Here is a 26,451-nt window from a genome sequence, read left to right on the forward strand (position 1 = left end):
TGGATACACTTCATGAATTCAGCTGGCAGTTTCTTTCCTCAATACAAATCCCTACAGAGTCAGAAACTCACCCACAGGCCCTCTCCGCCCTGAGCTATGAACTGCAGGGCCTCTGTAGGCACTGGTCCCGCTCAGCCCTGGATGACCCTTAGAGGCACCTGCACTTCTGCAGGGGACTTAGGCAGAGCTGATGGTCGACCTTATTAACTTGTGTACACCACTCAGGCCTCCACGTTTGGAGCCACGTCTTCCTATTTTGTTCAAATAATTCCCTTATACTTGGACTATCGCAGAAACGGGAAAACCATGCTCCTTAGAGAATCTGATGCTGGTCTGAGGAGAGACACTTACCACATGGCGTGCATGTACGTGGGGGGCAGGCGTGGGCTGCTGACTGGGGTGCAGTTATACGACCTCATGATCCTTTCCGCCAATAAAAAATTTCGAAACAGACTAGCCACCAACAGGTCCTGTCTGAAGAGCTTTTGGAAGAGATCTGAGGGCAGAGAAAAGATAAAAAGGTGACTTCATTGACTCACGTCCAGCATTTAAAGCCAAATATACAAATTTACTGTCCTTCTACCAGAAGTTGCAACAAGCAGGTTGGAACTGACATGCACATTCTCCACTGGCAGCACCTACATGACACACGCAATGTGAACAAACAGCAGAACCCAACCAACTCGTCACAGAAAAACATAAACGTGTCTTATACTATAGTAGTAATTTGGGTTTTAAGAAATATGGATGGTGTGTGACTATGAAGGCAGACGAACCCTGAGTCTGCGCCGAAAACACTAAGGACCCGAGCAGATACCTCTCTGAACTCGCCCTGCAGCACTGCTCTCGACCTGATGCACGATTCACTTCATCCTCTCAGAACCTTTGGGGTCCCTGCCTTCTCCCGCCCACATCCTCAGGTTTCTTCACTGAGGGGAACTCAGTCCTCCCATTTGACCTCTCTCACACCCCAGCGCCAGAGTCTCCTGACTCCGGGGCAGCAGCGTTCCTGCCAGTCCACAGCTGGGCAGCCTCACCCCGAGGAAGCACGTTCCACGCAATGGTGTCTGTGATGGCCGTGAAGATCCAGTTCAGCTCGCCCAGGGGGGTCCTCCTGTCGTTCAGCCGCCCGGGAATCCTAGGAAACACGAAACAGTCACGGAAATGGAAACAGGTGACAGAGGCAGGAGGAGGTGGGAAGAGAAGGGGTGAGGGCACAACGACGCGTTAGAAGGGGCTTGGGGGGTGACTCGGCCATGCCAGGAGGACCTCCTTGCCTCGCCGTGATCTTTGAGACTCCTGTACGTCTAACCTCACATCTTAAAACTCAGCCTCCACTTCACTTTCTTCCCTTCCCCACCTGCACAGGAGCAGCGGGTGGGCCCCTCTGGCACCCCCGTGTGACAGCAGGCACAGAGCTCTGCTGACCAGGCAGGCCCCCGGGGCCCTGGAGCCCCCCACAGCCTTGCTCTCAAGGGCCCCACACCCTAATCAAGACACTCCTGTTGGGCAGGACACGGGTCACCTCCCAGAAGCTGAGGGCAACGGGAAGACCTCTGTGGGCCCAGCTCTTCACCACACAATCATTCACCTGTTCAACATCAAAACAGACCTAGTCAGGCCTAGATTCCACCTCTTAAATTCACACGTAGTCCTGGGCGCAGCATTGCTGGACTGAAAATGCCAGCGGTGAGGATGTGAGAGGTGGGCCAGCAGCATCACAGGCCTCCCAGTGGGGCATGTGAGGGGAGCTGGGCTTGCTTCCCCGCCCTCTGTGGGGAAATTCGAGCACAGGAAGAAAAAATGCAACAGACAACTGGGCGACACTCTTTTGAGTGGTGCTCCATTTGCAGCCACTCACATACGACGCATTTGGGTGTATGAGCTGGCACAATCCTTCTGGAAAGGACAGACACATGAAGGACAGAAAACATCTGTATCCTTTCCTCAGTTAAGTCTGCTCCCAAGAATCAATCTTGAACCAGAAACGAAGAACGTGGAAACAAGGTATGTTTTGCAGTGTTTTATTTATAACAGTGAAAAGTCAGAAACTACCTATGTGACCAATAATAGAGAAATGATTAATTATGGAACAACCACAATGAAATAACTAGAAGCTATTAAACTGTTGTTTATGAATATTTTAATGATATGGGGAAAAGCCTGCTTTGTAACATTAAGTAAAGAAGTGGGACAAATATCGTGCCGTCATAATTACACAGAACACGTACAAGGAGAGCCGATCAGGAGGAAAGCCCCGCAGTAAGGCAGTGGCGACACTCTCCTTGTCTTCACATCTGCACGCAGTCAGCATTGGATGCCACTCCTCTGCCCACTCACCTGCCTCTCGCCCTGACAGCTGGTGGTGACAGGACGGTGTTCTTGGAAGAAGGAGGGTCTGCTGAGGTCTATTTCCAAACCTGGACCAAGTGCATCATGGGTGTGTGCAGTGCCCCTTAAGTCAGGTGAAGCAACACAGCCCCAGCTGGCTCCTTGGGGTTTGACCCTTGGGAAAGGCCGCTGCGTCCCCAGCAGTGAGGAGCTGCCCTGTTGCCGGCACTGCGGCTGAGCCATCGGAGGGAACAGAGGCCACTGCTTGTCAGGTGGAGGTCAGTGTGCATTTAGGTGTGTTTTTTAAATCCTCATCTTGTGACAATCGCTGGCAGATAAATGCAAAACTAAGACTCCCACTATGATCTCCTGAAAATTCTACTGATGTCTTTCACTAAAGCTCATCATGAAACCACAGACCAAGCCATCTGCCCGACTGATTTCAGACAGACCTTGGAACCATTCAAAGTGATCAATCAACCAAACAATCACTGCAAGACCCATCTGCATTCGGCAGCCTGGGATGACGAAGGTGGAAGTGAGTCCCACTTCCCTCCCTTTTCACGTCATTTAGAATTAAGTCACTTCAAAAAAAAAAAAAGTAGTAGTAAGTCACTTCAGAAACTACTTGTTTCCATTTTCCTTTCTGTAGTTGATCCTAAGGACGTCAAAACCCAACCCGCTCTGGAAGCTGTCTGGGTCAGCGATGCAGGGCCACAAAGAAAGGCACAGCACAGAGTGTCAAGCCCAGGACACATTTCATTACACAAGTTTCTTTCACCTATCCCTCCCCCTAATTTCATTAATAATCAAGGTGGTTCTTTTAAAATTTAAACCCACAGTGTTAATCAAGGACTAACTTTTATGTGAAAAGCACAAAATGCTATAGTTTAGGAACAGATCATGGAACTGGGAGATGAGAAAAACAAACTCTAGTCCCAGCAGTGCATGTCTGGGTAACTTCTGGCGTCTTGTTTCTCTGCTCTGAGTCACCCAGGTTAACCTCATATGCAAAATGGGGATCAAAATAAAGTGGATAGCACTTCCAAAGGAGATGCAGCAGAGAGCCAGCAGACACTTCCTTGGAAAATGCATGCCACCTCCTCAAACTCCTCATCACCGCTGTCTGCCGTTGGATTTATTCTCACCTCCTCCGACATCTGGGTTCACCTACAGCTTCCAGCACTGCCCACTGTGTGGAGCCTGACTCCAGCAATGGCGACTCTGCTTCTGGATCTTACAAGATGACCCAACCTGAGGTGTCTGCCTTCACCCCTTGCTTGCTGTCTTCACAGTTCAAATTTAACATGTCTAAAATCAAGCTCATCCTCATTACTGCCATCTCCTTCTCCCCTGTAGCATGTATCCTCACTCCAAGAGTCCCTGTGGATTCTCTTCCATCAGAGCTCGAACCCTCAGAGACAGGGCCCACTCATCTCTTCCCCAAGTGTAGCTCGTGTTTCCTGCTTCTTGCAAGACACCTCTTCCACTGCCTTTTGGTAACCACTCCCACTGCAAAGGTATCCTCAATGGCCTTCTTGATCCAATTCATACTAGGCAGGGTGATGGCCCCCAGTATACCTTTGTTCAAAAATCTACAGGGTTCTCTGCTTACTGCTGCAGTGGTTTCAAATAGTTCCCTCTATTTCAACAAAATCTCACTTGGAATAAAGGAAAGCAGAGTTCCTGTGGCTGGAGGGGTGAGGGCTGGGGGCCACCAGCTTCCCAGTGGCCCACGCCTCCCCAGATGGGCCACCGCGAGGCCTCCGAGGAGCAAGGGCGAAAACTCTGCCAATGGACTTAGGTAGAAAGTTTCCACTTGGCTTCAAAGCCATCACCTTGACACAATAAACTTTGAAACTAGTTCCCTCTGTTTGGGTCCATTACCTCGCAGTTGGACAAAAATATCAAACTCAGTCTCCTCTCATTTGCCCACTTGGAACAGCCTCCCACGTGCCTTGGGCTGGTTCTGGCTCAGTCTTCACAAGCGAAGCCCAACTTCCCTGTCCATGAAGATGTCTTGACCACAACAACCTTTGCTCAGGTCCTTTTCAACTGCATCTCACTCGGGATTTCTTTGGCAGCCCACCAATTGCTTACTTTTCTTTTTATTTATTCAGTGTTGCTCCATGCATGTTAATTATCTGTGTAACTAGGTAATACATTCCTTGTAGGCAATGACTTACTTTCCTCGATGTAAATCAGTCTCTTCACAGATTCTGGCGGAGTGCTGAGCACATGCACGAGCTCACAGCCCACACATCTGACTCACGTTACTTCCCTACTTAAGAACATTTGCTCCCACTCGGCCAGCAGCTCCCTGAACCCCGTGTGGTGGAGTGACTGACAAGGAGGGGCACCGCCCAGACCCCCCAAGAGGGGCTGGCTGCTCAGCGGGAGGAGTATGTTCGGGTACACCGTCCAGCTGGGAGACGAGCCCGTCTCAGCTGTCAGGTTGGCCTCAGCTGATGATCCCCAGGGCAGAGGTGCGGGGCCTCCACAGGTGGCCCATGCTCTGCAGCTCAGCATCATGGCCGCTGCTTCTTCGCCTCCCTCCCGTGCTTCTCCCCAGTACGTTTGTGTCCCTTGTCTCTGTGTCTGCCCCCATCAACCAGCCAGCACCGTGGTCTGGGGTAGGTGTCTCACCCTGCCTGTCCTCACCTCCATTCGTTACTTTCTGTGTCTCCCCAGCTTCCTCTCTCGCCAACGCGCCGATGTCTAGCTACACAGAACTTGTCCTCCTCAAACAGCTCACGTGCCTCCAGACCTGGGCAGACGCCCTCCTGCCTCCCTGGCCCAGTGGTCCCCCCAGGTTTTCAGGTTCTGCTCTGAGGCCCCCACAGAATTCCGTAGATGACAGCTGGTGCCCGGGCTACGTCTCCCACTAGGCTCGGGGCTCTTGGACGGCAGGCCCACGTGCTTCCTCGTGCTAACTCAGTGTTCATACATAGCATCTAATGCATAACAGATACATATTTGAAGAGTGAGTGGATGGATTCTTGCTGCATGATCACAGCTCTGTGTAAATAAAATGCTAAATGAAAAACTATGGTTTCCAAGAAAATGACACAAACTCACTAAAAATACTCAGGTGATAAGAAGATAACACAAATCAACCCAAATTTCACCATCTAAGAACGAGTAGAAACATTTTGGTGACCATTCCTCCAGATATCTCTTTATGCACAAAATCAAATAATTTTAAATGCACTGAAATAACCATATGAAAAGACATGGTACATTTTTGTTAAAAACATCCACAGGGCTTCCCTGGTGGTGCAGTGGTTGAGAATCCGTCTGCCAATGCAGGGGACATGGGTTCGAGCCCTGGTCTGGGAAGATCCCACATGCCGCGGAGCAACTGGGCCCGTGAGCCACAACTACTGAGCCTGCGCGTCTGGAGCCTGTGCTCCGCAACGAGAGGCCGCGACAGTGAAGAGGCCCGCGCACCGTGATGAAGAGTGGCCCCCGCTCGCCACAACTAGAGAAAGCCCTTGCACAGAAAGGAAGACCCAGCACAGCCAAAAATAAATAAATAAATAAATAAATAAATAAATAAATAAATAAATAAATAAATAAATAAATAAATAAATAAATAAATAAAACATCTACCAATATACTTAGGAAAAAAGTCTGGGAAGGTCTGCACTAAAGTAGTAACAACGATTATCTTGGCATGGTAGAGATTATGGATGATTTTAATTCTTTTTGCTTATCTGTATTTAATAATATATATGCTGAAAACACACTACTTGCATAATAAAGAAAAATGAAACTTTTTTTTAAATAAGAGGGAAGCCAAGCAAGTTTACCCGAAAAGGGAAAACATTTGAAAATTTCATGTTTTATGAATTTACATCATCTCATATTCAGTTCAAATAAAGGAGGATGCACTTTTACTTTGTCTGCTTTAAATGGCTTTATGAAAATGATGGTGCAGAGAACTTTGGGCTAATTCATTTACTTAACGCAAATAATTCATTACTTAGAAATGCTCTGTGACTAAGAAAATGGGGAGGTGAACCCAGCAATTAAAAAAAATTCATTCATTCATTCATTTATTTATATTTTAGCTGTGCCAGGTCTTAGTTGCAGCAAGTGGGATCTTTGTTGTGGCATGTGGGATCTTTTTTTAGTTGCTGCATGAGGACTTTTAGTTGCGGCATGCCATGTGGGATCTAGTTCCCCAAACAGGGATCGAACCCCAGGCCCCCAGCATTGGGAGTCTTACCCACTGGACCACCAGGGAAATCCTCAGCAATTTTTTAAAAAAATAATTCTTTTGAATATCCAGGTCCGTATATACTGGTTAGATATTTGGTTAGACAAAGACAGATAAACGAGATCAGGGTTCTCAACCTGTGGGGTAAGGGACAGTGCTCATGATGTCACCAAAAGGAGTCCCTGAATATGTGTGCAGGTACATTTTCTCAATCAGTTAATGTTATACTGAAATCAGATGTGTGCGCGCGTGGACACACACAATCTCAATCATTCTAAAAATTCAGCTGAGTAGGAAAAGAAAACTACTTGACATAAATGAAGGTTGGGAACTTCTGCCCTAGATAGTACATTTTTGGACATATTTCTTCATATGCTGACATTCTGCTGACCCGGACCAAGCCACATCTCTATAAGACTTCTTTCTAATGTCTCTTTATTTAAAATTGTGCACAATTCAACACTAATATTATCTGTATTTCCTATTACACAATGGCTTTTTTCTAGCCATTCACAGATTTCAAGTGATGATCATCCAAGTCCATTTCAGTGTGTATGGAACCTGCAGTTTATAAAGTGTGATATGGTTTGTTCACAGCCTGAATGGTTTGCAGTTTTACAGAGGAGTCCCCCTTTAACTGGACTGCAGGACTACGTCTGAGTAGTCAGGAGGAAGGAAATGAGAAACACGCAGTGAGAAAGCCTGGTTGGAAATGTAGCCACACTTGTTTAAATACAGAAAGCCTGTGGACAATGCACTCAGCTCTCAACACTCACCCAGAGACACTCAACTGTGCAGCCACTGGGATGCTATCTTAGTGCTGAGTCAGCCGGGCCCTAAATTACATCTGCAAAGCCTGGGGCGCACGGTTCAATTACTCTCTTAGGGTTTAGAAGAACTCCTGGCAATGGCAGGTGAGGTGACTCAGACCATTCTCCCACTGAGAACAACCAGAAAGGCTGTGTGTGTAGGGGTGTGTGTGTGTGTGTGTGTGTGTGTGTGTGTGTGTGTGTGTAAATCTTTTTGAAGGCAATGGAAGGCTGGCAAGGTTGTGGGGAAGCGTGGAGCCAAAACCTGAGAGAGAAAAGCCCCAGGCTTGAGCCGGCACCTGGGGCTCCATTTGTCCCAGAGGTACCTGGCAACTCTGAGAGGCAGAGAGCCTAAGCTGAGCTTGGTGGACTCACAGGCTGGAGAACAAAAACTGAGAGCCCACCAAGGAGATGGAGCTCAGGTAAAACCCCCAGTCTTGGAGCTGGGTGCAAAGGATGAACTAGAAATAACACAAACCTCACAGCCTCAAATCATCCCAGATTTCTGTACAATTTCCATTTTCAATGTGCAACATTCAGTAAAAAATAACCAAGCATTTATAATACATATAAATGGAATATAATCGATAATAATTTTGAATCACTTCATTGTACACCTGAAAATAATATAATATTGTAAATCAACTCTACCTCAAAAAAACTCCAAACAAAAAAACAAACAAAACACCCCCAGGCATTTCTTGGTTTTAGGTTTAAAACCAAGAAAAACAACTGACAAGAGAAAGAGATGGACAGAGGATTCAGATAATGGCAATATCAGACACCAACTTCAAAATAATTTTACTTAATATGTTCATGGAGTTAATGCTCAGGATGGAAAACTCTGGCAGAGAACTGGAAACTATAAAATAAACTCTGGAAATCCGGGAACCTCAAGAACTTAACAATACACTATATTAAATTGAAAAACTCAATAGATGGGCTGAACAGCAGATCAGACAACATTGAAGAGAGAAATGGAAGACAGGTCAGAAAAAAAATACTCAAAATTAAGCAAAAGAGACAAGAGATTGGGACATAAGAAAAAAATACATAAGAAACAGTGGATACTGTGAAAAGACCTAACATGTACATACTGGAGTCCCCAAAAGAGAAAATGGAATAGAAGCAATATTCAAAAACACAATGGCTCAGGGACTTCCCTGGTGGTCCAGTGGGTGGGCTCCACACTCCCAATGCAGGGGGCCCGGGTTCGATCCCTGGTTGGGGGAACAAGATCCTGCATGCATGCCACAACTCAAAATCCCCATGACTAGGAGTCCACATGCCCCAACTAAAGATCCTGCATGCCGCAACGAAGATCCCGCATGCCTCAACTAAGCCCTGGCACAGCCTAAATAAATATTTAAATAAGTAAAAGAAAAGCATTTAAATAATGCAAGAAAAGAGTCACTCTTTAAAAAAAAAATACGATGGCTCAGAATTTTCTACAACTGATGAAAGACATCAAGGCACAGTGTCTTAGTGAGCTCAGGCTGTCGTAACAAAATACCATAGACTGGGTGGCTTAACCAACTGAAATTTATTTCCTCACAGTTCTGGAAACTACAAGTCTAAGATCAGGGTGCCAGCATGGTCAGGTTCTGGTGAGGACGCTCTTCCTGGGGGCCATAATTCAGTCTATAGCATTCAGGTTGAAGAAATGCTACAGTCATAAAGCAGGACAAATACAAATAATGCCCACATAGGCACATCAAAATAAAACTGCCAAAATCCAAGACAAAGAGAACTTCCTAAAAATAGTGAGAGGAAAAAATGCATATAACTTTCAAGGGAACATGTATTAGTAAGGGTCTCATCAGGAGACAAAAACCATGCCAGTAAATTAAGCAGAGATATTAAGCAGTATATTAAGCATTTAATATTAACTGCTTTAACTAAAATATGGAGATTAACTAACTACTAAGAAGGACAAAAAGAACTCTAAAAAAGACAGGATTGGTATCTGTAGGGAGCAGCTACTACCTCTTCAGCTCAGGGAGTACACCCAAAGAAGGAACAAATCTGGAAGAGGCCCCACCCAAGGCTAAGACTTAGATCTTGCTGGAGAGGGTGTCGCTGCACCCCACTGGATTATAGAGAAAATCATTACCCCTCAGAATACAGGTGCATAAATCTTTAATAAAACATTAGTAAGTCAAATCCAGCAGTATATCAAAGGGTAATACACCATGATCAAATGAGGTTTATCACAGGAACGCAAGGTTTGTTTAAATTAACATTTGAACATCAATAATGTAATGAAACTATTAACAGAACAAAGGAGAATAAATTATTATCTTAATAGATGTAGAAAAAGCATTTGATAAATTTCAACACCTGTTCATGATAAAAACTCTCAGGAAACTACTATATACAAAAGACAACTTCCTCAACCTGATAAAGGATATCTATGAAAAATTCACAGCTCATATTACCCTTAGTGATGTAAGATAAAATGTTTTCCCCTGACTGATCCTTAATTAGGATCACAGCTTGGAGGGTCAGTTTCATCACTTCTATTTAACTTTGTAGTGGAGGCATTAGCCAGTGCAGTAAAGTAAGAAAAAGGAATTAAAGACATAAAGATATGAAAGGAAGAAGTAAAATTGTATTTATTTGCAGATGACACAATTACATACATAGAAGATCTTAAGGAATCTATAAAACAGGTATCAGAACTAATTAGTGAGTTTAGCATAGTTAGAAAAATGAGGCTATTATACAAAAACCAAATGCATTTCTACATGCTATTATTGAACAATTTTAAAACTGAAATTAATTTAACAAACTATTTGCAAAATATACACAGTTCAAACTACAAAGCATCAAGACAACTAAGTCAGTATGTGATAATGATCATGGTGGATGAACCCACTTAGTGCTACAGAAACACCACGAATAAACATCTAAATTAGACTGAGGACTCCAAGAACTAGAAAAGGGTAGAAGGAAATATACCACAGTTAAAAACACAAGTTTGGAGCTATAAAGTTTGGGTTTGGTTCTTGAACTTTTACTTACTATTGTATGACTCTACTTCTTTTATGCTCCATCCTTTGAAAATGCCAATAAGGACCCTTTTTTTTTTTTTTTTTTTTTTTTTTTTTGTGGTACACGGGCCTCTCACTGCTGTGGCCTCTCCCGTTGCGGAGCACAGGCTCCGGACGCACAGGCTCAGCGGCCATGGCTCACAGGCCCAGGCGTTCTGCGGCATATGGGATGTGGGATCCTCCTGGACTGGGGCACGAACCCATGTCCCCTGCATCGGCAGGCGGACTCTCAACCACTGCGCCACCAAGGAAGCCCAGGACCCACTTTTTTGGATTAAGTTAAATGAGATGATGTATGTGAAGCACAATGGCTGATATATAGTAGGTACTCAGGTAGATGCACATACAGCTCTAATAATAAACTGACTCTCAAGGAAGGTCCCTTGTCAGGGAACTAAGATCCCACAAGCTGTGCAGTGAGGCCAAAGAAAAAAGAAAAGAAAGAACTGTTGGGAGGATACCCAGTGAACTACAACAAGAGTGTTCAGTAATGATGGTGATACAGGTGAAATGCCTCAATGTCCAGCAGATGCCTGCAGCCTCTGTCACTTCTCTGCGGTACTTAAAATTCCAGAAACTAAATACAACAGTCAGCAACAAAAGAGGAAGATCTGGTCCAGCATCACTACATGATGGGGGTTAATGTCCTCCTGGGCATGTGACATGCACTGTTGACTGAAAGCTGCTCTCTGGACACCCAATCCTAACCTCATTGACCAGACCTCTGACCAAAACTAGGCAGAGGCCTGAGGATCTCTCCTGCTCTCACACAGTGACCTCGAAGCATCTGTCTCTGACTTCCTCGTTGTAAGATGTATCCCCTTGGAATCCCCTTGAGCAGCTCTGACCACTCTCACTTTATACTGCATTTGTCACAGTCAGAGATGTTTGATGCCATTTATGAATTCATGGGATTAAAATTAAAAGTAAACAACAACAACAAACTACAAAGTATTGCTGCAGTAAATTTTTAAAAGACTTAACTGGGGAGACACACCACGCTAATGGATCAGAAGACTCAGTATTGTTAAGACAAGAATTCTCCTCAAATTGGTCTACACATGCAACGCAATCACAGTACAAATCCCAGCAGGCTTGTTAGAAACTGATGAGCTGATTCTCAAACTGACATGGAAATGCAAGGAGCTAGAACAGCCAAAACCATTTTGAAAGGGAACAGATTTCCAGTGAAGCTACAATGATCAAGATAGTGTGGTTCTGGCATAAGGACAGACATAGAGATCTATGTCATAGGACAAAGCAAAAGGACTACACAATTATATTCAAATGATTTTTGTCAAAGGTACCAAAGTAGTTCAATGGGAAAAAGACTTTATTTCCATGATGGTGTGGGAACAAATGTACGGAGAAAATCTTCACTACCCTGGGGTACACAAAGATTTCTTAGGTGGGACACAAAAGTATAAATCATAAAAGAAAAAACTATTAGGTCAGATTTTATCCCAATGAAAAACTCCTGGTCTTTAGGAGATTGCTGTGAAAATGAAAACAAAAGTCAGACTGATCAAAAATATTCACAAGATGTAGATCTGACAATGACTTATATCCAAAATATGTAAAGGACTCTTGAAGACAAACAACACAATTAAAAAGTTGGCAAGAGGGACTTCCCTGGTGGCGCAGTGGTTGAGAGTCCGCCTGCCGATGCAGGGGACATGGGTTCGAGCCCTGGTCCGGGAGGATCCCACGTGCCGCGGAGCAGCTGAGCCCGTGCGCCACAACTGCTGGGCCTGCGCTCTAGAGCCCACGTGCCCGTGAGTCACAGCTACTGAAGCCTGCGTGCCTAGAGCCTGTGCTACCCAACGGGAGAGGCCACCACAATGAGAAGCCCGCGCACCGCGGCGAGGAGTGGCCCCCGCTTGCCGCAACTAGAGGAAGTCCAAGCGCAGCAACGGAGACCCAACGCAGCCAAAAATAAATAAATAAATAAATAAATTTATTAAAAAAAAAAAAAAGTTGGCAAGAGACATGAATATACATTTTATTAAAGAATATAAATTAATGGCCAATAGCACACGAAGAGCCACTTAGCACCATTAGTCACTAGGCAAATGCAAGTTAAAGCCACAGGACACAGCATCACACACCCATTAGACAGCTAAGATTAAAGAGACTAAGAACACCAAGTATCAACGTGGATGCAGAACCTCTGACCACTCACACATGACTGGGGCGAATGCTGAGCTGGGAAGTTTCTGATAAAGTTAAACATACACCTGCCACATCACCCAGCCATTCCATTCTTCAGACACAAAAGAATACAGTATCATCTTCTATTTATCTGAAGCTCTAGAAAAGATAAATCTAATGTATGAGAAAAAGCAGATCAATGGTTGTTTGGGCCTGGGGGCTAGGGCGGGGGATTAACTGGGATGAGGTACAAGGGAACTTTTAGGACATGTTTTGAGTGTGATGGTGGTCCCATGGGTGTATAAAGCTGCCAAGACTCATCAAACTATATACTTAAAGTGAGGTCATTTTATTGAATGCAAGCTATATTTCAACAATGTCAATTAAAAAATCTAAAAACAGGGGCTTCCCTGGTGGCGCAGTGGTTAAGAATCTGCCTGCTAATGCTGGGGACATGGGTTTGAGCCCTGGTCTGGGAAGATCCCACATGCCGTGGAGCAACTAAGCCTGTGAGCCACAACTACTGAGACTGCGAGCCACAACTACTGAGCCTGCACTCTAGAGCGTGCAAGCCACAACTACTGAGCCTGCGCATCACAACTACTGAAGCCCATGCACCTAGAGCCTGTGCTGCACAACAAGAGAAGCCACCGCAATGAGAAGCCCGCACACTGCAACAAAGAGTAGCCCCCACTCGCCACAACTAGAGAAAGCCTGCACGCAGCAGCAAAGACCCAACGCAGCCAAAAATAAATAAATAATTTTTTTAACAAGTAAAAACAAATGAAGGTGAAATTACAGCGTTTTCAAACAATAAAAATATAACTTTTCACTGGCAAACCTGCACTAAAGGAAATAAAGAAAAAAAATGATCTCAGATGGAAGCTCTGAGGTGCAGGAAGGAATGAAAGACAATAGAAGATGTAAATACGTGGGTAAAAGTAAGTATTAACTCTATAGAATATTAATAATGTTTATGGAAATAATAATATATGGAGAGTTAAAATATATGACAGTAATTGTATACAATTAAGGAAGTGAGTAAATGAAGTTAATTGTTCTAAGGTCCTTGCATCACCTGGAAAGTGGTAAAAGTACTAATTTATATTAGACTTTAGTAAGTCAGGGGTTGCTAAAACTATGGCCCTCGGGCCAAATCCAGCCAGCAGCCTATTTTTTGTATGGCCTGAAAGCTAATAACAAGCCTTATAATTTTAAAGGGTTGTAACAGAAGGTAAAGAAGAATAAACAACAGAGACTTTATGTGGCTCACAGAGGCTTAAGTGTTCACTGCCTGGCCTTTAACAGAAAGCACAAGGAGACCATGGCTCTGGGTAGCCACTCGAGTGTAGGAAAAGAACACAGTTAACAAGCCAAAAGAAGGGGAGGAAGGGTAGTAAAACTGTTAATCAACCCAAAATATGGCAATGCAGGAGAAAAAAAGGAAGGTGTAAAAAAGAAATGGGGGACAAAACAAAAAAGAAACAGGGTGGCAGATTTAAACTCAAATATGTCAATTATTATATCAAGTATAAAAAGACTTGATACTTCAATTAAAGTCACCAGTTTTGGGGATGTCCCTGGTGGCTCAGTGGTTAAGAATCCACCTGACAATTCAGGGGACACGGGTTTGAGCCCTGGTCTGGGAAGATCCCACATGCCGTGGAGCAACTGAGCCCGTGCACCACAACTACTGAGCCTGAGCTCTAGAGCCCGTGTGCCACAACTACTGAGCCCAAATGCCACAACTACTGAAGCCTGCGTGCATAGAACCCGTGTTCTGCAACAAGAAAAGCCACCGCAATGAGAAGCCCGCGCACCGCAACGAAGAGTAGCCCCCGCTAGCTGCAACTAGAGGAAGCCCGCGTGCATCAACAAAGACCCAACACAGCCAAAAATAAATAAATAAATAAATAAATTTATAAAAAATAAAATAAAAAATTTTTAGTCTGGATTTAAAAACAGAACAAAAGTCAACTACATCCTGCTAAAAACAGATACACCTTAAATATATAAAGCTATAGAAATATATATAAAGATACCTGCTTAAATATATAATTATTTATATATCATACATAAAATTATGTACACACACATTATGTATATACATATGAAAAGACACACTCTACAAACACTAACCAAATGATAGCTGTATGGGTACACTACTATCCTACAAAGTGGACTCTATGGCAAAGGCATTACCAGAGATGAAGAGTGACATTTCTTGGTGACAAAAGGTTCAATTCATTCTACCAGGAAGGGGAAATCAGTCGTGGCTAATGTGTCCTTCTGCAGTTCTGAAGGACAAAGCATGTGGTCAAAATGGGAATGGGCTTTTAATTTAAAGTAAAACGACAATAAATTGCCAAAATTACTTCTTGAACGAGAAGAGGAAGTTGAGGTGTATGCATCAGCAATCATTTAATTAAAAATGTGGCAGGTTATAGGAAATCATAACATGGCATTAGGCTGAGGGCACAACAGGCATTCAGGATGCTGGAAGAAATTTTCACATACTGAGGTATGGGTAAGTCATTCTGGCTTATACATGATTTGGCCTAAGTTTAATGTTAACTAGAACAGCCTGTCTTATGGCCTGTTTATCATACATTGTACAACTGCTTTAACCACTAAAGAAAAGAATGCAATATCCAGGGAATTCCCTAGGGGTCCAGTGGTTAGGCCTTGGCACTTTCATTGCTGGGGCCTCGGGTTCAAGCCCTGCTCGGAGAACTAAGATTCTGTAAGCTATGTGGCACGGCCAAAAAAAAAAAAAAAAAAAAGCAAAGTATCCAGAAGAATGTCCACTTGAAAACAGGGATAAATGCCTCCCTTCCTATGACACCCATGCTAGTTCTCCTTCAAAGATAAGTTCCCTTCTCAGATGCCAAGGTCATGCTGACTTGCAGTGTAGCTGTTAATCTGTCTCTTTTGAAACCTTGACAGTGTACCTCTGTCATGTTTGGTGTATATTCTTTGTTCTGACAGGATATAAAACTGTGCTGAAAACCATGCTTCTCTAGAGCAGCTCCTCAGAGCTCCTGAGAGGCTGTCCTGGACTATAGCCCTCAGTTTGGCTCAAATAAAACTCTCTTCTATCCCTTATTATAAATTGTTTATTGATTATTTGCGTCAACAGGGACTACCAATAGGAAAAGATGAGCTACATATTAAGAGCACTGACAACTCGAGGTTGGACCATTAGGGAGCCAGTATGTCCAGGTCATTAGGGAACATAAGAGGCTTTCAGACTTTTTTGATCACAACTCCTAGTAAGAAATGCATTTTGCATGGTGACCTGATATACACATATACACAATCATATGTAAATATACACATTCAAACAATAGGGCCAGAGAGCATTCATTTTGCTAGAAAAACAAGGATATTTTCTAACCTTTTCTCTTTTTTTTTAATGCAAGGCTGTGACCCACCAAACTGATTTTACAGTTACAAATAAACTGTGACCTGCAGTTTAAAAAAATGTTGATTTAAATGAAGCTCTTGTTAATTTCCCCTGGAAGATACTGGCTATCAAAATAGTTTGATGGTGAACAAAGAGAGATGTGAGAGATTAGAAAATTACATAATTCTACCTCTGAATAAGCTGACTGATATTTTTCAAAAGCCACACAGGCAGCTTGTTTCCTAATGATTTTTTAAAAATCTGTACTGAGCCTTTAAATCGAATGGTCTATGTGTGTAGCACTGCTGTTCTTCACATCCCTTTCCTTCTGCCGTTAACAGCTCCCACAGAACAGAAGCCTGCCAATCTCTACTTGTGAAGCAAATGTAAAAAAATGTATCTTAAAATCCTGGGGGCAAAGGAGTGATGATTTCCAAGGCTCAGTGGTGAGCAGGAGTTAACATAACACTGAAGATAATCTCCCTTTTACTGAATTTATTACAGAATGATAAACTACTGTCCGTTCCCGGAGCCAGCCAACAACAGCACCAGTACTGGCACGAGTCCCTCTGGAGACTGCGAACAAAAACCAGAGAGACACGGGGTCAAAGAGAGGGAAGGAGCAGTTTCCCACGTGCTTATTCAACACGTTTACGACACAATGAAAACAGGTTCTTTTCTATTAAATAGTACAGAAATAAATCTGAACCTAAGATTATTTTTTAAGCATTCCCTGAAAAAACCTGATTTTCTTTGGCCTTCCTGGTGTCAAGGCTGATCTTCAGACAGACCCTTTACTGAGAGCTACAGGCCCAGGAGCCAAGCAGAAGTCTCCTCCAAGCAGAGTTATCTGAAAAGCTGCTAAAAAGCTTGTAACATTCGGAAAAGGCAGTTTCTAAAATGAGGTGAAATCCAGACGAGCAAGGAGCACTTCCCTCCTGAGATGCTCCCCTACCTTCAGGCTGTGCTCTCCAGGCGTCCCCCCTTGAATGTACTGAAGCACCCTCACAGGGAGCTTCTCTGTAAAGAAGGTGGGAGGAGGGGAGGGTGAGGGTGGGGCTGGTGGAGGGTGGAGCTGGCCTGCTCAGCAGTAGACTTGGATGTAATGCCTCCAAGTGTTTCATAGAGATTGATCCTAACTCCACACCTCATGCTGAGCAGGACTGCCGGCAGCCTTGCTGGAAATTCTGTCTCTTCCTGTCAATTTGTTAAAACACCACAGAAACAATAGTTTCCAAATACAATCAGGTTGTGTTTGCTGTTCTTGATCTTCCAGGATAACTTTCCTCTGAGGTTTTCCGGGCAGGGCTGCATTAAACAGACATGAGCGCTCCTCTTCCTCCCAGGTACCTGGTGCCCCGGAGACCAGACACCTAGACTCATGAAACTCATGCCACCTCCCTTGTAAGACCTTTCCTGATATGTCCCCAACCAAAATGAACTCTTCCTCCTTCTCAACATCCACACACGAACTTGCAGGATGTTAAGGGATCCTTCAGTTTACTCGCAGCACGGAGATAAGGGGGTGGAATCAGAGAGGCCTGCGTGTGAACCCTCCAGGCTCTGCCACTTTTCACTGTGTGACTCTGGGCACGTTACCTAACCTCTCTGCGACTCAGTCACATCATCTGTACCACCCAGCCCCACAGGAACTAGAAAAGTGGAATAAGTTAACACCTAACAAGTTCACACAAAACCTGGTACATCGTAAGGGCTCAGAATTTATAGCTGCTTCTATTTATTTGCTACAAAACCCTCACAAGTTCTAAAACAAATTAAATCAGAAATTTTGGAAGTGCCCAAATAAACTCAACCCCTAAGTTTAATATAACAAACATGATAATTTTATGAGCAACCTAAGTTACATGTAGCACATTTTCACTTTTGTAACTTGTACATTTTCACTTTTGTAACTTGTATAATTTGGGAAAATAATCCCAAATTATATATCTGAGAAGAACTCACATCCAAAATATATAAAGACCTCTTACAATTCAATAATCAGAAGACAGGGCTTCCCTGGTGGCGCAGTGGTTGAGAGTCCGCCTGCCGATGCAGGGGACGTGGGTTCGTGCCCCGGTGCAGGAAGATCCCACGTGCCGCGGAGCGTCTGGGCCCGTGAGCCATGGCCGCTGAGTCTGTGCGTCCGGAGCCTGTGCTCCGCAATGGGAGAGGCCACAACAGTGAGAGGCCCGCGTACCGCAAAAAAAAAAAAAAAAAAAAAAAAAAAAAAAAAAAAATCAGAAGACAGACAACCCAAAGTGTGGGCACTTTGCCATAACAGATAGATAGACGGCAAATGAGCACAGGAAAGGTGCTCCACATGGCGCACCTTAGTGAGTTCAAATTAAAACCCCACACTCACAAGAATGGCTATAATCAAAGAAGTAGGCAATGACAAACATGGAGAGATGTGGAAAAACCCACTTCTCAGGCACTGCTGATGGGAATGTGAAATGCTACAGCCACTTCGGAAAATAATTTAGCAATTTCTTAGAAGTTAAACATAAATTTGACCATATGACCCAACAATTCCACTCCTAGGAATCCACCCTGGAGATATGAAAATAAATGTCCACGTAAAGGCTTGTACATGAGTATTCATAGCAACATTCCTCCTAAGAGCCAATGACTGATGATCAATGATATGGATAAAGAAAGAAATGGAATACCATTCAACAATAAAAAGGAATAAAATACTGGTACATGCTATAATATCAATAAACCCTGAAAACATTATGCTAAGTAAAAAAAAAAAAAAAAAAACCAGACAAAAAAGACCCCACTGTTTGATTCCACTTACATGAAATGTCCAGAAAACACAAATATACAGAAAAGAAAGTAGATTAGTGGTTGTCTGGAGCTGGGGTAGCAATGGGATTAATTATAAATGGGCACAAGGGATCTTTTTTTTTTTTTTGCGATATGTGGGCCTCTCACTGTCGTGGCCTTTCCCGTTGCCGGACGCGCAAGCTCAGCGGCCATGGCTCACGGGCCCAGCCGCTCCGCGGCATGTGGGATCCTCCCGGACCGGGGCACGAACCCGTATCCCCTGCATCGGCAGGCGGACTCTCAACCACTGTGCCACCAGGGAGGCCCAAGGGATCTTATTAGAGTGATGGGAATGTGTTAAAACTGGATTATGGTGATAGTTGCATAAATCAGGGGATTTACTAAAAACCACTGAGTTGTACACTTAAAGTGGTGTGTAAATTACACCCCAATAAAGCTGTTGGAAAAAGTACAACAGGGCTTCCCTGGTGGTGCAGTGGTTGAGAGTCCGCCTGCTGATGCAGGGGACATTGGTTCGTGCTCTGGTCTGGGAGGATCCCAGGTGCCGCGGAGCGGCTGGGCCCGTGAGCCACGGCTGCTGAGCCTGCGCGTCCGGAGCCTGTGCTCCGCAACGGGAGAGGCCACAACAGTGAGAGGCCCGCGTACCGCAAAAAAAAAAAAAAAAAAAAAAAAAAGACAAACCCCTCAAATGCCCTAATTGGTTATATATAAGTGATACTACAAAACCCACTTTATTTTCAAAATATCATGTTTTCTGCATTGACCCAACAATGAGGCAGGCGGAAGAGAATCGTTTGTTATTGAGCTACTTAATTTTGCTACACTAAAATTCTACTTTTTTTTCTTTTCTTTTTTCTGGCTGTGCCGTACACCTTGCAGGATATTAGTTCCTGGGAATTCCCCAAATTCTACTTTTTAGTAGATGTAAAATTTTCTCTCTTCCCATTTTTCCTTTCCTTCCCTTAATAAACCAGTAGTTTTTTTTTCCACTTGGAAGTAATCTATTTCTTGGTTTTCCTGGCATCCCCAAAACTCATGCTGCCTGAGTCGGAGGGGCCTTACACATCGTCTCCAGTGCAGCCACCCTCCTGGTTCACCTCGCCCCTCACAGCCCTCACTCTGCCTGGTGTGCGCTCCTTGCTACCCAGCTCGTCTCGGGTTCTGACCACCGGGTGGTTCTTCGGAATACCAAGACCACTTTCGCTGAAGCTCCCGCCCAGCAGCTCTGACGCTAGCACTTCTTGGTACCAGAGAGATACATGTAATTCATCTGAATCTCATGAGTTTTCCATTATCTAAAACAGTCACCTGTCATTCCAGAGCCTTCTCGGCTCCAGGCTAAACATCCCAGTTCCTTAAAGTGCTTCTCACATGGCCACCCACTCCATGTCCCACCCCATCCCCTCAGGGTCTATCACCTCCCTTCTCTAGATTTTTCTATTTTTGGAGTAGTCATTTTGAAGAGTTGACCCAAATTAAATTCAGTTTACTAAAATACTGACTTTTTCCACAGGGGCTAGTGTTCTGTCAAATTTTCCAAATCCCATACTTATACATGTGATTTCTGGGGACCACTGTGAGATCTATATACATAATTCTGATCATCTGCATTTAGCTACTCAGCCTGTCAAGACCTTTTTATATTCTAGTATTGGGTTCACCTCAAAGTTTTCTTAATATGAGCAAATTCTTAGTTTAGCTCTCATTACTTCTAATAACAGTACCGTTACTGTTGATCTGAATTTCTGAAAACTTTTTGCATCATTTTGCTCTACTTTCTATGGTTAATTATTAAACGCATCCTTGTTGTAGCAGAAGAATGGTGCCATCATGAAGATCGTGCAATGGTGAGGCAAGTTGTTGGTGCTGTCACATCTAAACTGACTCCTGCTATACCTGGAATAGAAGGAGAAGCATTCCGGCTGCGATCCCAGTGGTAAAAAGCAAAGCTTTACAGCTCTAAGACATGCTACATGGCACACCAAATTGACCTGGGCCATCATTAATGGAAGTAATCTTACAGATCTTGCAAAAGGACCAGCTGACCACCTTCTTCAGGTAAGATGAGGGACAACCCTTCCTGCGGCTTTCCAGTTGTACCCATTCTCCATCTTGCAAACAGAGCACATCCATCAGGCTTTGTACTACCACTCCTTTTGGTGGAAAGCTGCAGCTAACAGACTTACAGAGCAAAGCATGGCTGGTATTCCTTGCCACTGATCCAAATACTGCCTCCTCTGTGAAGCCCAGCCCGTGGGTCCTCTTCCATGGAGTTGGCCCCAGAATCTCCAGCTTGCCGAGGGCTCTCTCCTCTCTGGACCACTATCCACTCACAGGCATTCACTGACTACCCACTACACGCTGTCCACACAGGAGAGGAGGCCAACCAACCTCTTACTGAGCGTCCAGTCCAGTCTCAGCTCCAAGAGGCTTGCAGCCTAGTGAGCTCAGGCCTTCCTTGTTAATGGTTCTACAGATATGAACCTGAGCCCCCTGATCAGTTTTTAAGCTCTTGAGGACACACCATCTCGTACACTGTTAGTCTTCTCCCATCATCACCCCCTAGCAACTGGTGTGGTACACACCACCGGCACTCCAACACTTGCCAGTGGCTGGCATGGAAGCGTAAACATCACTGCAACCCAGCAACTATAGTTGGAAACAATCTGGCTCCATCCCCTATTTAGGTACTAACCAAGCTACTAAGTGCTCAGCTTTACTGTGTGATGTAGTGATTTGAGTCAGACTTGAGAGGCCACTGTGAACCCTCTAAGTGCATTAATTCTAAATACCAGACCTACGAATGCCCTTCCAGGGCGGCACTTGGAGCACACCAAACTTGTGCCCAACTCAGTCTGCGAGGCTCCCGGTTGGGATGCTGTCCCCCACCTCGCGTGGCTGGCTCCTTCTGGCCAGGTGGATCGCCCTCCAGGAGACAGGCCTTCCTGGCTGCTCAATCAGAGAAGAACCAGTAACTATGTTATGGCTCCATCTAGCACACTTTGTAATTTCATATTTTTAAATTTATGTTTTCATGTTTCCTTCTCCTGATAAGAATGCAAGGGCACACACCAACTCTTTGCTGAATGAATGAATGAACAGTCCAAGAAAGAGATGCCTAGTTCCTAGGCGCATCTAAGCTTAGAATCTCAGATGCCCCTCTCAAAAGTAGGCATCTCACGTGTGACTCATTGGCTTCTAGTTCAGAAGACGTGCCCAGATCAGCGTGGGCTAGTGTTGTCTCTGGAAAGAAAACCCGGCATAATGACCAGGTGGTTTGGCGGATGGAGCAGGCAGGAGCTGGCCTTGCCACTTACAAGTGACTGAGCAGGACACTCAACCTCCTCTCGTCTTGGTTTCCAGGGTCTGAGATGGAGATGGTGCCAATAGTCACTCCCTGGACTGGTGTGTGGACCAAAGAGCCAATGCACCTCCGACAGCTTGGGCGCACCAAGGCCTGTGCCAACACGGGTGACAGTGGGGCTCTGAGTCCTGTATTGAGGGACAGGTCTAGGGACCACAGCTTAGTGTAACTGCCCCCCACCCCAACCCAATGAAGCAGCGCCCACTGCCGGGCTGTAAGGGAGAGGATCGTGTTGCAGAGCTGGACTCGAACAAGCTCTCAGAGACAGGTTAACACGAAGTAGACTAAGAAAGGAGGGAAGCAGTGCCAGCTTCAACAGGGACAGAAATGGGATGAGGCACCGACTCACCCTTGTCTTCTCCATCACGGGCCTGCTGCAATAAGCGTCCCCGGAGGCGCCAGCAAGACTCAGGAGACAATGTCACCACAAGGAAGGCCAATCTGAGAGTAACTGGTAGGCACGCGCTGAGCCCCCAGTAGCCTTCCCCTCTCACCGCCTGACGCCTGCCTTCGATTAAGAAAAGCCGCCTGCACTGCCATCTGCATCCCCAGATCTCACGGATTCAGCATCCATTAGAGACCCACAGACACATTTTCTTCAGGACACCAGGGAGGCGCCGAGGGCACCAGGCGCCAGGAGATGAAATGAGCGCCACAGATGTTTAAACGCCCTGAGCAGCCCTGTGCAGCCTTTGCTTGGATGACAAATGGCCAGGATTTGGTCCCATTGAGAAGAAAACAGACTCTCTCTGCACTGTGAGCAGGTGCCCCACGGAGGCCTCGGGAACCTCTCATGCTCCCCGGGCAGCTCATCCATGGCTTCCTCCCAGACAAGCCTCCTTCACGCTGGCTGATCAGCACAGGCCAGAGAGACCGTAAGGGGTGTGGGGACCCGCCCTCCTTCCCCTTCTGACCTGAGCAGGATCAGAGCGCAGAAAAGCCCGGTCCCGCCCAGTCACTCTCTCTGGTGGTGGCACTCCAAGACCAGGCTGATTGATGCCTGCTTGTGGGGCTGGGGAGGATCTGTGACTCCGTTCCACCTCAGTGTTCCCACATTTCCGCCAATTACTCACATTCTCTCCACTGCACCATCTCTTGGGGTTTTGTTTTCCCCACTTCATTTCCAAATTAGCTCCCAGTGAATCATTACTCATCTTCTCAGCGACTGGCAGGCATTAATGAATTACTGATTTTCACCATCAACCAGCCAATACAATATATTTATGTTGGAAAGAAAGGTACTTTTTGAATCAAGACTGGTATCTTTTGACAGTTTTCCTTTGAAACATAATACATGTGTACAATTACAGCTTGACAGCAGAGTAAGTTCTAGTCACAGCTACTGAGCAGCAGCCACCAGCCCTGGACCTCTCTGCCCACGCCGGCCCCATGGGATGCCGCTTCCCCTCCTGCCACGATGCTGGACAGGCCCGGGCAGTCAGACACTGGGCTGGCTACTTGCCTGCTGGCGCCTCGGTTTCCCCGTCTTTGGAATGTGGACAATAATAGCACCTCCCTTCGAAAGGCTCTAGGGAGGACTAGAGAGTTAATATATGTAATGCACTTAACACAGTATCTGGCACATAGCAGGTGCCCAATAAACGTCACCTATTATTCTTCCTAATTCTCAATTAAAGAATCATGGGTTACCCTGTATTCTCAAGCCACAATTCATGTATGTTTTCACCTCTTCCTCACTGTATCCACAGGACTCAGATGAGATCAGGATTCTTTTTTTTTTAAATTAATTTACTTTATTTATTTTTATTTTTGGCTGTGTTGCGTCTTTGTTGCTGCGCATAGGCTTTTTCTAGTTGCGGCGAGTGGGGGCTACTCTTCGTTGTGGTGTGCGGGCTTCTCACTGTGGTGGCTTCTCTTGTTGTGGAGCATGGGCTCTAGGCGCGCGGGCTTCAGTAGTTATGGCACGTGGGCTCAGTGGTTGTGGCTTGCGGGCTCTAGAGTGCAGGCTCAGTAGCTGTGGCGCATGGGCTTAGTTGCTCTGTGGCATGTGGGATCTTCCCGGACCAGGGCTTGAACCTGTGTCCCCTGCATTGGCAGGCGGATTCTTAACCACTGCGCCACCAGGGAAGCCCAAGACCAGGATTCTTAAGATGGACACTGCAGCTAAGTTAAAATGTTCAAGGTTTCAACCGAAAATCAAGCTCCAAATCCAGGCTTAGCTTCAGCCACTGCTCCTGGACTAAACAGGGGCTAAACTGCTATTCAAGGTTCTGAGGAAGCAGGACACAGCAATTCACTTTATTCAAGACAGTGGATTGTTAGCTATTTAAAATATGCTGTTTACACAATAGATGTTAATTATGAATAATTTTTTGGTGCGCTCTGCGCCTCCAGTGATCAGAATACTAACAGCCTCATGGAATAGCTTCCACGTCTTCCTGATTCCCGGGAGCTTTCTGAGTACCCTAATATTTCTAGCACGGTTTAAGCGTTTCATTACTTTGTTTCAGGGCTGAAAAATGTCCCTTAATTTCCAAGCATGGATCTTATTGCCAGTCTCTCAAAGGATTTGGAATATTGTCAGAATATAAATATGTACCGCAGTGGCAACATGCCTATTTATCAGGCTGCTGGGTTCGCTTAGATAATTAGAAATCAGGAGATTTCTCAGAGAAGGTTCACTATAATTTACTTCTAGACACAGCAGCTTAATTAGAAAACAAATTCCTTGCCTAGTTTTAAAGATTGCTAAATAATTATAACACACACACCGCCCATGTATTCTCTTTGATCTTGTGCTGAGACTCTAAACAACACATTTTGCACATCTGACAAAGGTGGCCGAGACTGGGAAGGGGTTAATCCTTGATATCCTGCGGAACCTTATGCTGAGCTGCTGCACAGAGGCAGCTGTTTGAAACAAACCACATTTATCAAAGAATTACCATGCAGTGATTCTGAAGTGTGAAACTTTTCAATCAATTTCTCCAGTGATGGCAAAGAAGAGGGCGACGACAAGATCGGGCTGCATTTCTGACATTTCTGACTGTCTACTGGCAGTAAGGGAAGGTGCTGGAAGATGGCTGGAAAGGCAGGTTACGCAGGTGAAGCGTGGCGCCACCCTCAAGTCCCCATGCCTGACGCTCCCGACCCCGAGGCTCTCGGGGGCTCCTTGGATGGGGTCGCCTGCCATGCAGCGTGCAGGGCAGGATTCCCTCACCAGCTCACGCTGACATTAAGAGCCGGCGCCGGTCCTAACAAGCTGTGGCCCTGGAAACCTGGGTGTGCACAGAGCCACACGCAGGGGAAGAAGCGGCAGCTTGGGCCATGTGCCTGCCGTCCCGGTCCACACACGCCAGGCCTCGGCATGGCCACTCGCCAGGCTGTGCCAGGACCATCCTTCACACATGCAGAGCAGGCGCCCGGGAAGGGAAGGGGTGGGCAGAGGACCGGATGGACATTATTCTTATTTTCTGCAGGTCATTAAACTTGAAGGAAACAAAACCCAACAACACAGGCCAGTGCCCTTCCTGTTTTGTTTCATCTCTGTATTGTGACTTGTCACTCCAGTCAGGTGGTATGGTGACCAGGGACACCTTCACACTTAGGGGTGACGGAGAGGTTCTCAAGTTTAAGATTTTCCATATGGTGAGCTGAAACCAGAGGCATACTCAATGCAAAATGCCCTAAAACGCTCGTGAGGGCTTCCCTGGTGGCGCAGTGGTTGAGAGTCCGCCTGCCAATGCAGGGGGCACGGGTTCGTGCCCCGGTCCAGGAAGATCCCACATGCTGCGGAGCGGCTGGGCCCGTGAGCCATGGCCGCTGAGCCTGCGCATCCGGAGCCTGTGCTCCGCAACAGGAGAGGCCACAGCAGTGAGAGGCCCGCGTACCGAAAAAAAAAAAAAAATGCTCGTGAAACCAGCAACATGTCAGTGGCAGCCCCATCATCGCTGTTGATATGTCTCCAGGAGCTCCCTGACATGGGTTTATCCACACCATCCACACAGCCCACGCCACCCACACACAGATACTTTCCATGCAGGAATACTTTCTTAGGTGCTTCCTTGCTGATAGGGTTTCTTCCTCTCCCCCACCAATCGACAGTGCTTAGGATTTTATTAGGAATAAAGAACTGCTAAAGAATAAATGAAACGGGACCAAGGGATTGAGCAAAAAAGCCAATTTCTATTTGGTCCTATAATTGTAACTAAGCACAAGTTATCCTGCCAATTAACCTGGACCCACAAATGAGCTGCACTGGAAGCCCACGTGAGGATCTCACTTTGCCCCCTAAAGGCTCAGCTTGCTCAGTCACGCCGCCAAGAGGGTGGGGTGAACCTCCCGGGGAGAAGCATCCACGA

The 26,451-nt window shown here is 45.5% G+C and overlaps 1 protein-coding gene across 2 annotated transcripts in view; it reads right to left on the reverse strand.

Annotated features, from left to right (window-relative positions):
• Positions 1–26,451, reverse strand: part of RPTOR (regulatory associated protein of MTOR complex 1) — a 353,659-nt gene that overhangs the window by 98,110 nt on the left and 229,098 nt on the right. For both annotated transcript variants that reach the window (XM_007462338.1, XM_007462339.1), the window contains exons 8-9: positions 1,038–1,138; positions 352–496 (exon numbers count right to left, since the gene is read on the reverse strand). In XM_007462338.1, coding sequence (XP_007462400.1) covers positions 352–496; positions 1,038–1,138 — 246 coding nt within the window. The remainder of the gene's footprint in view (positions 1–351; positions 497–1,037; positions 1,139–26,451) is intronic.

This window comes from Lipotes vexillifer, unplaced genomic scaffold (genome assembly GCF_000442215.2).
Source record: "Lipotes vexillifer unplaced genomic scaffold, Lipotes_vexillifer_v1.1 scaffold1691, whole genome shotgun sequence".
NCBI lineage: Eukaryota > Metazoa > Chordata > Mammalia > Artiodactyla > Lipotidae > Lipotes > Lipotes vexillifer.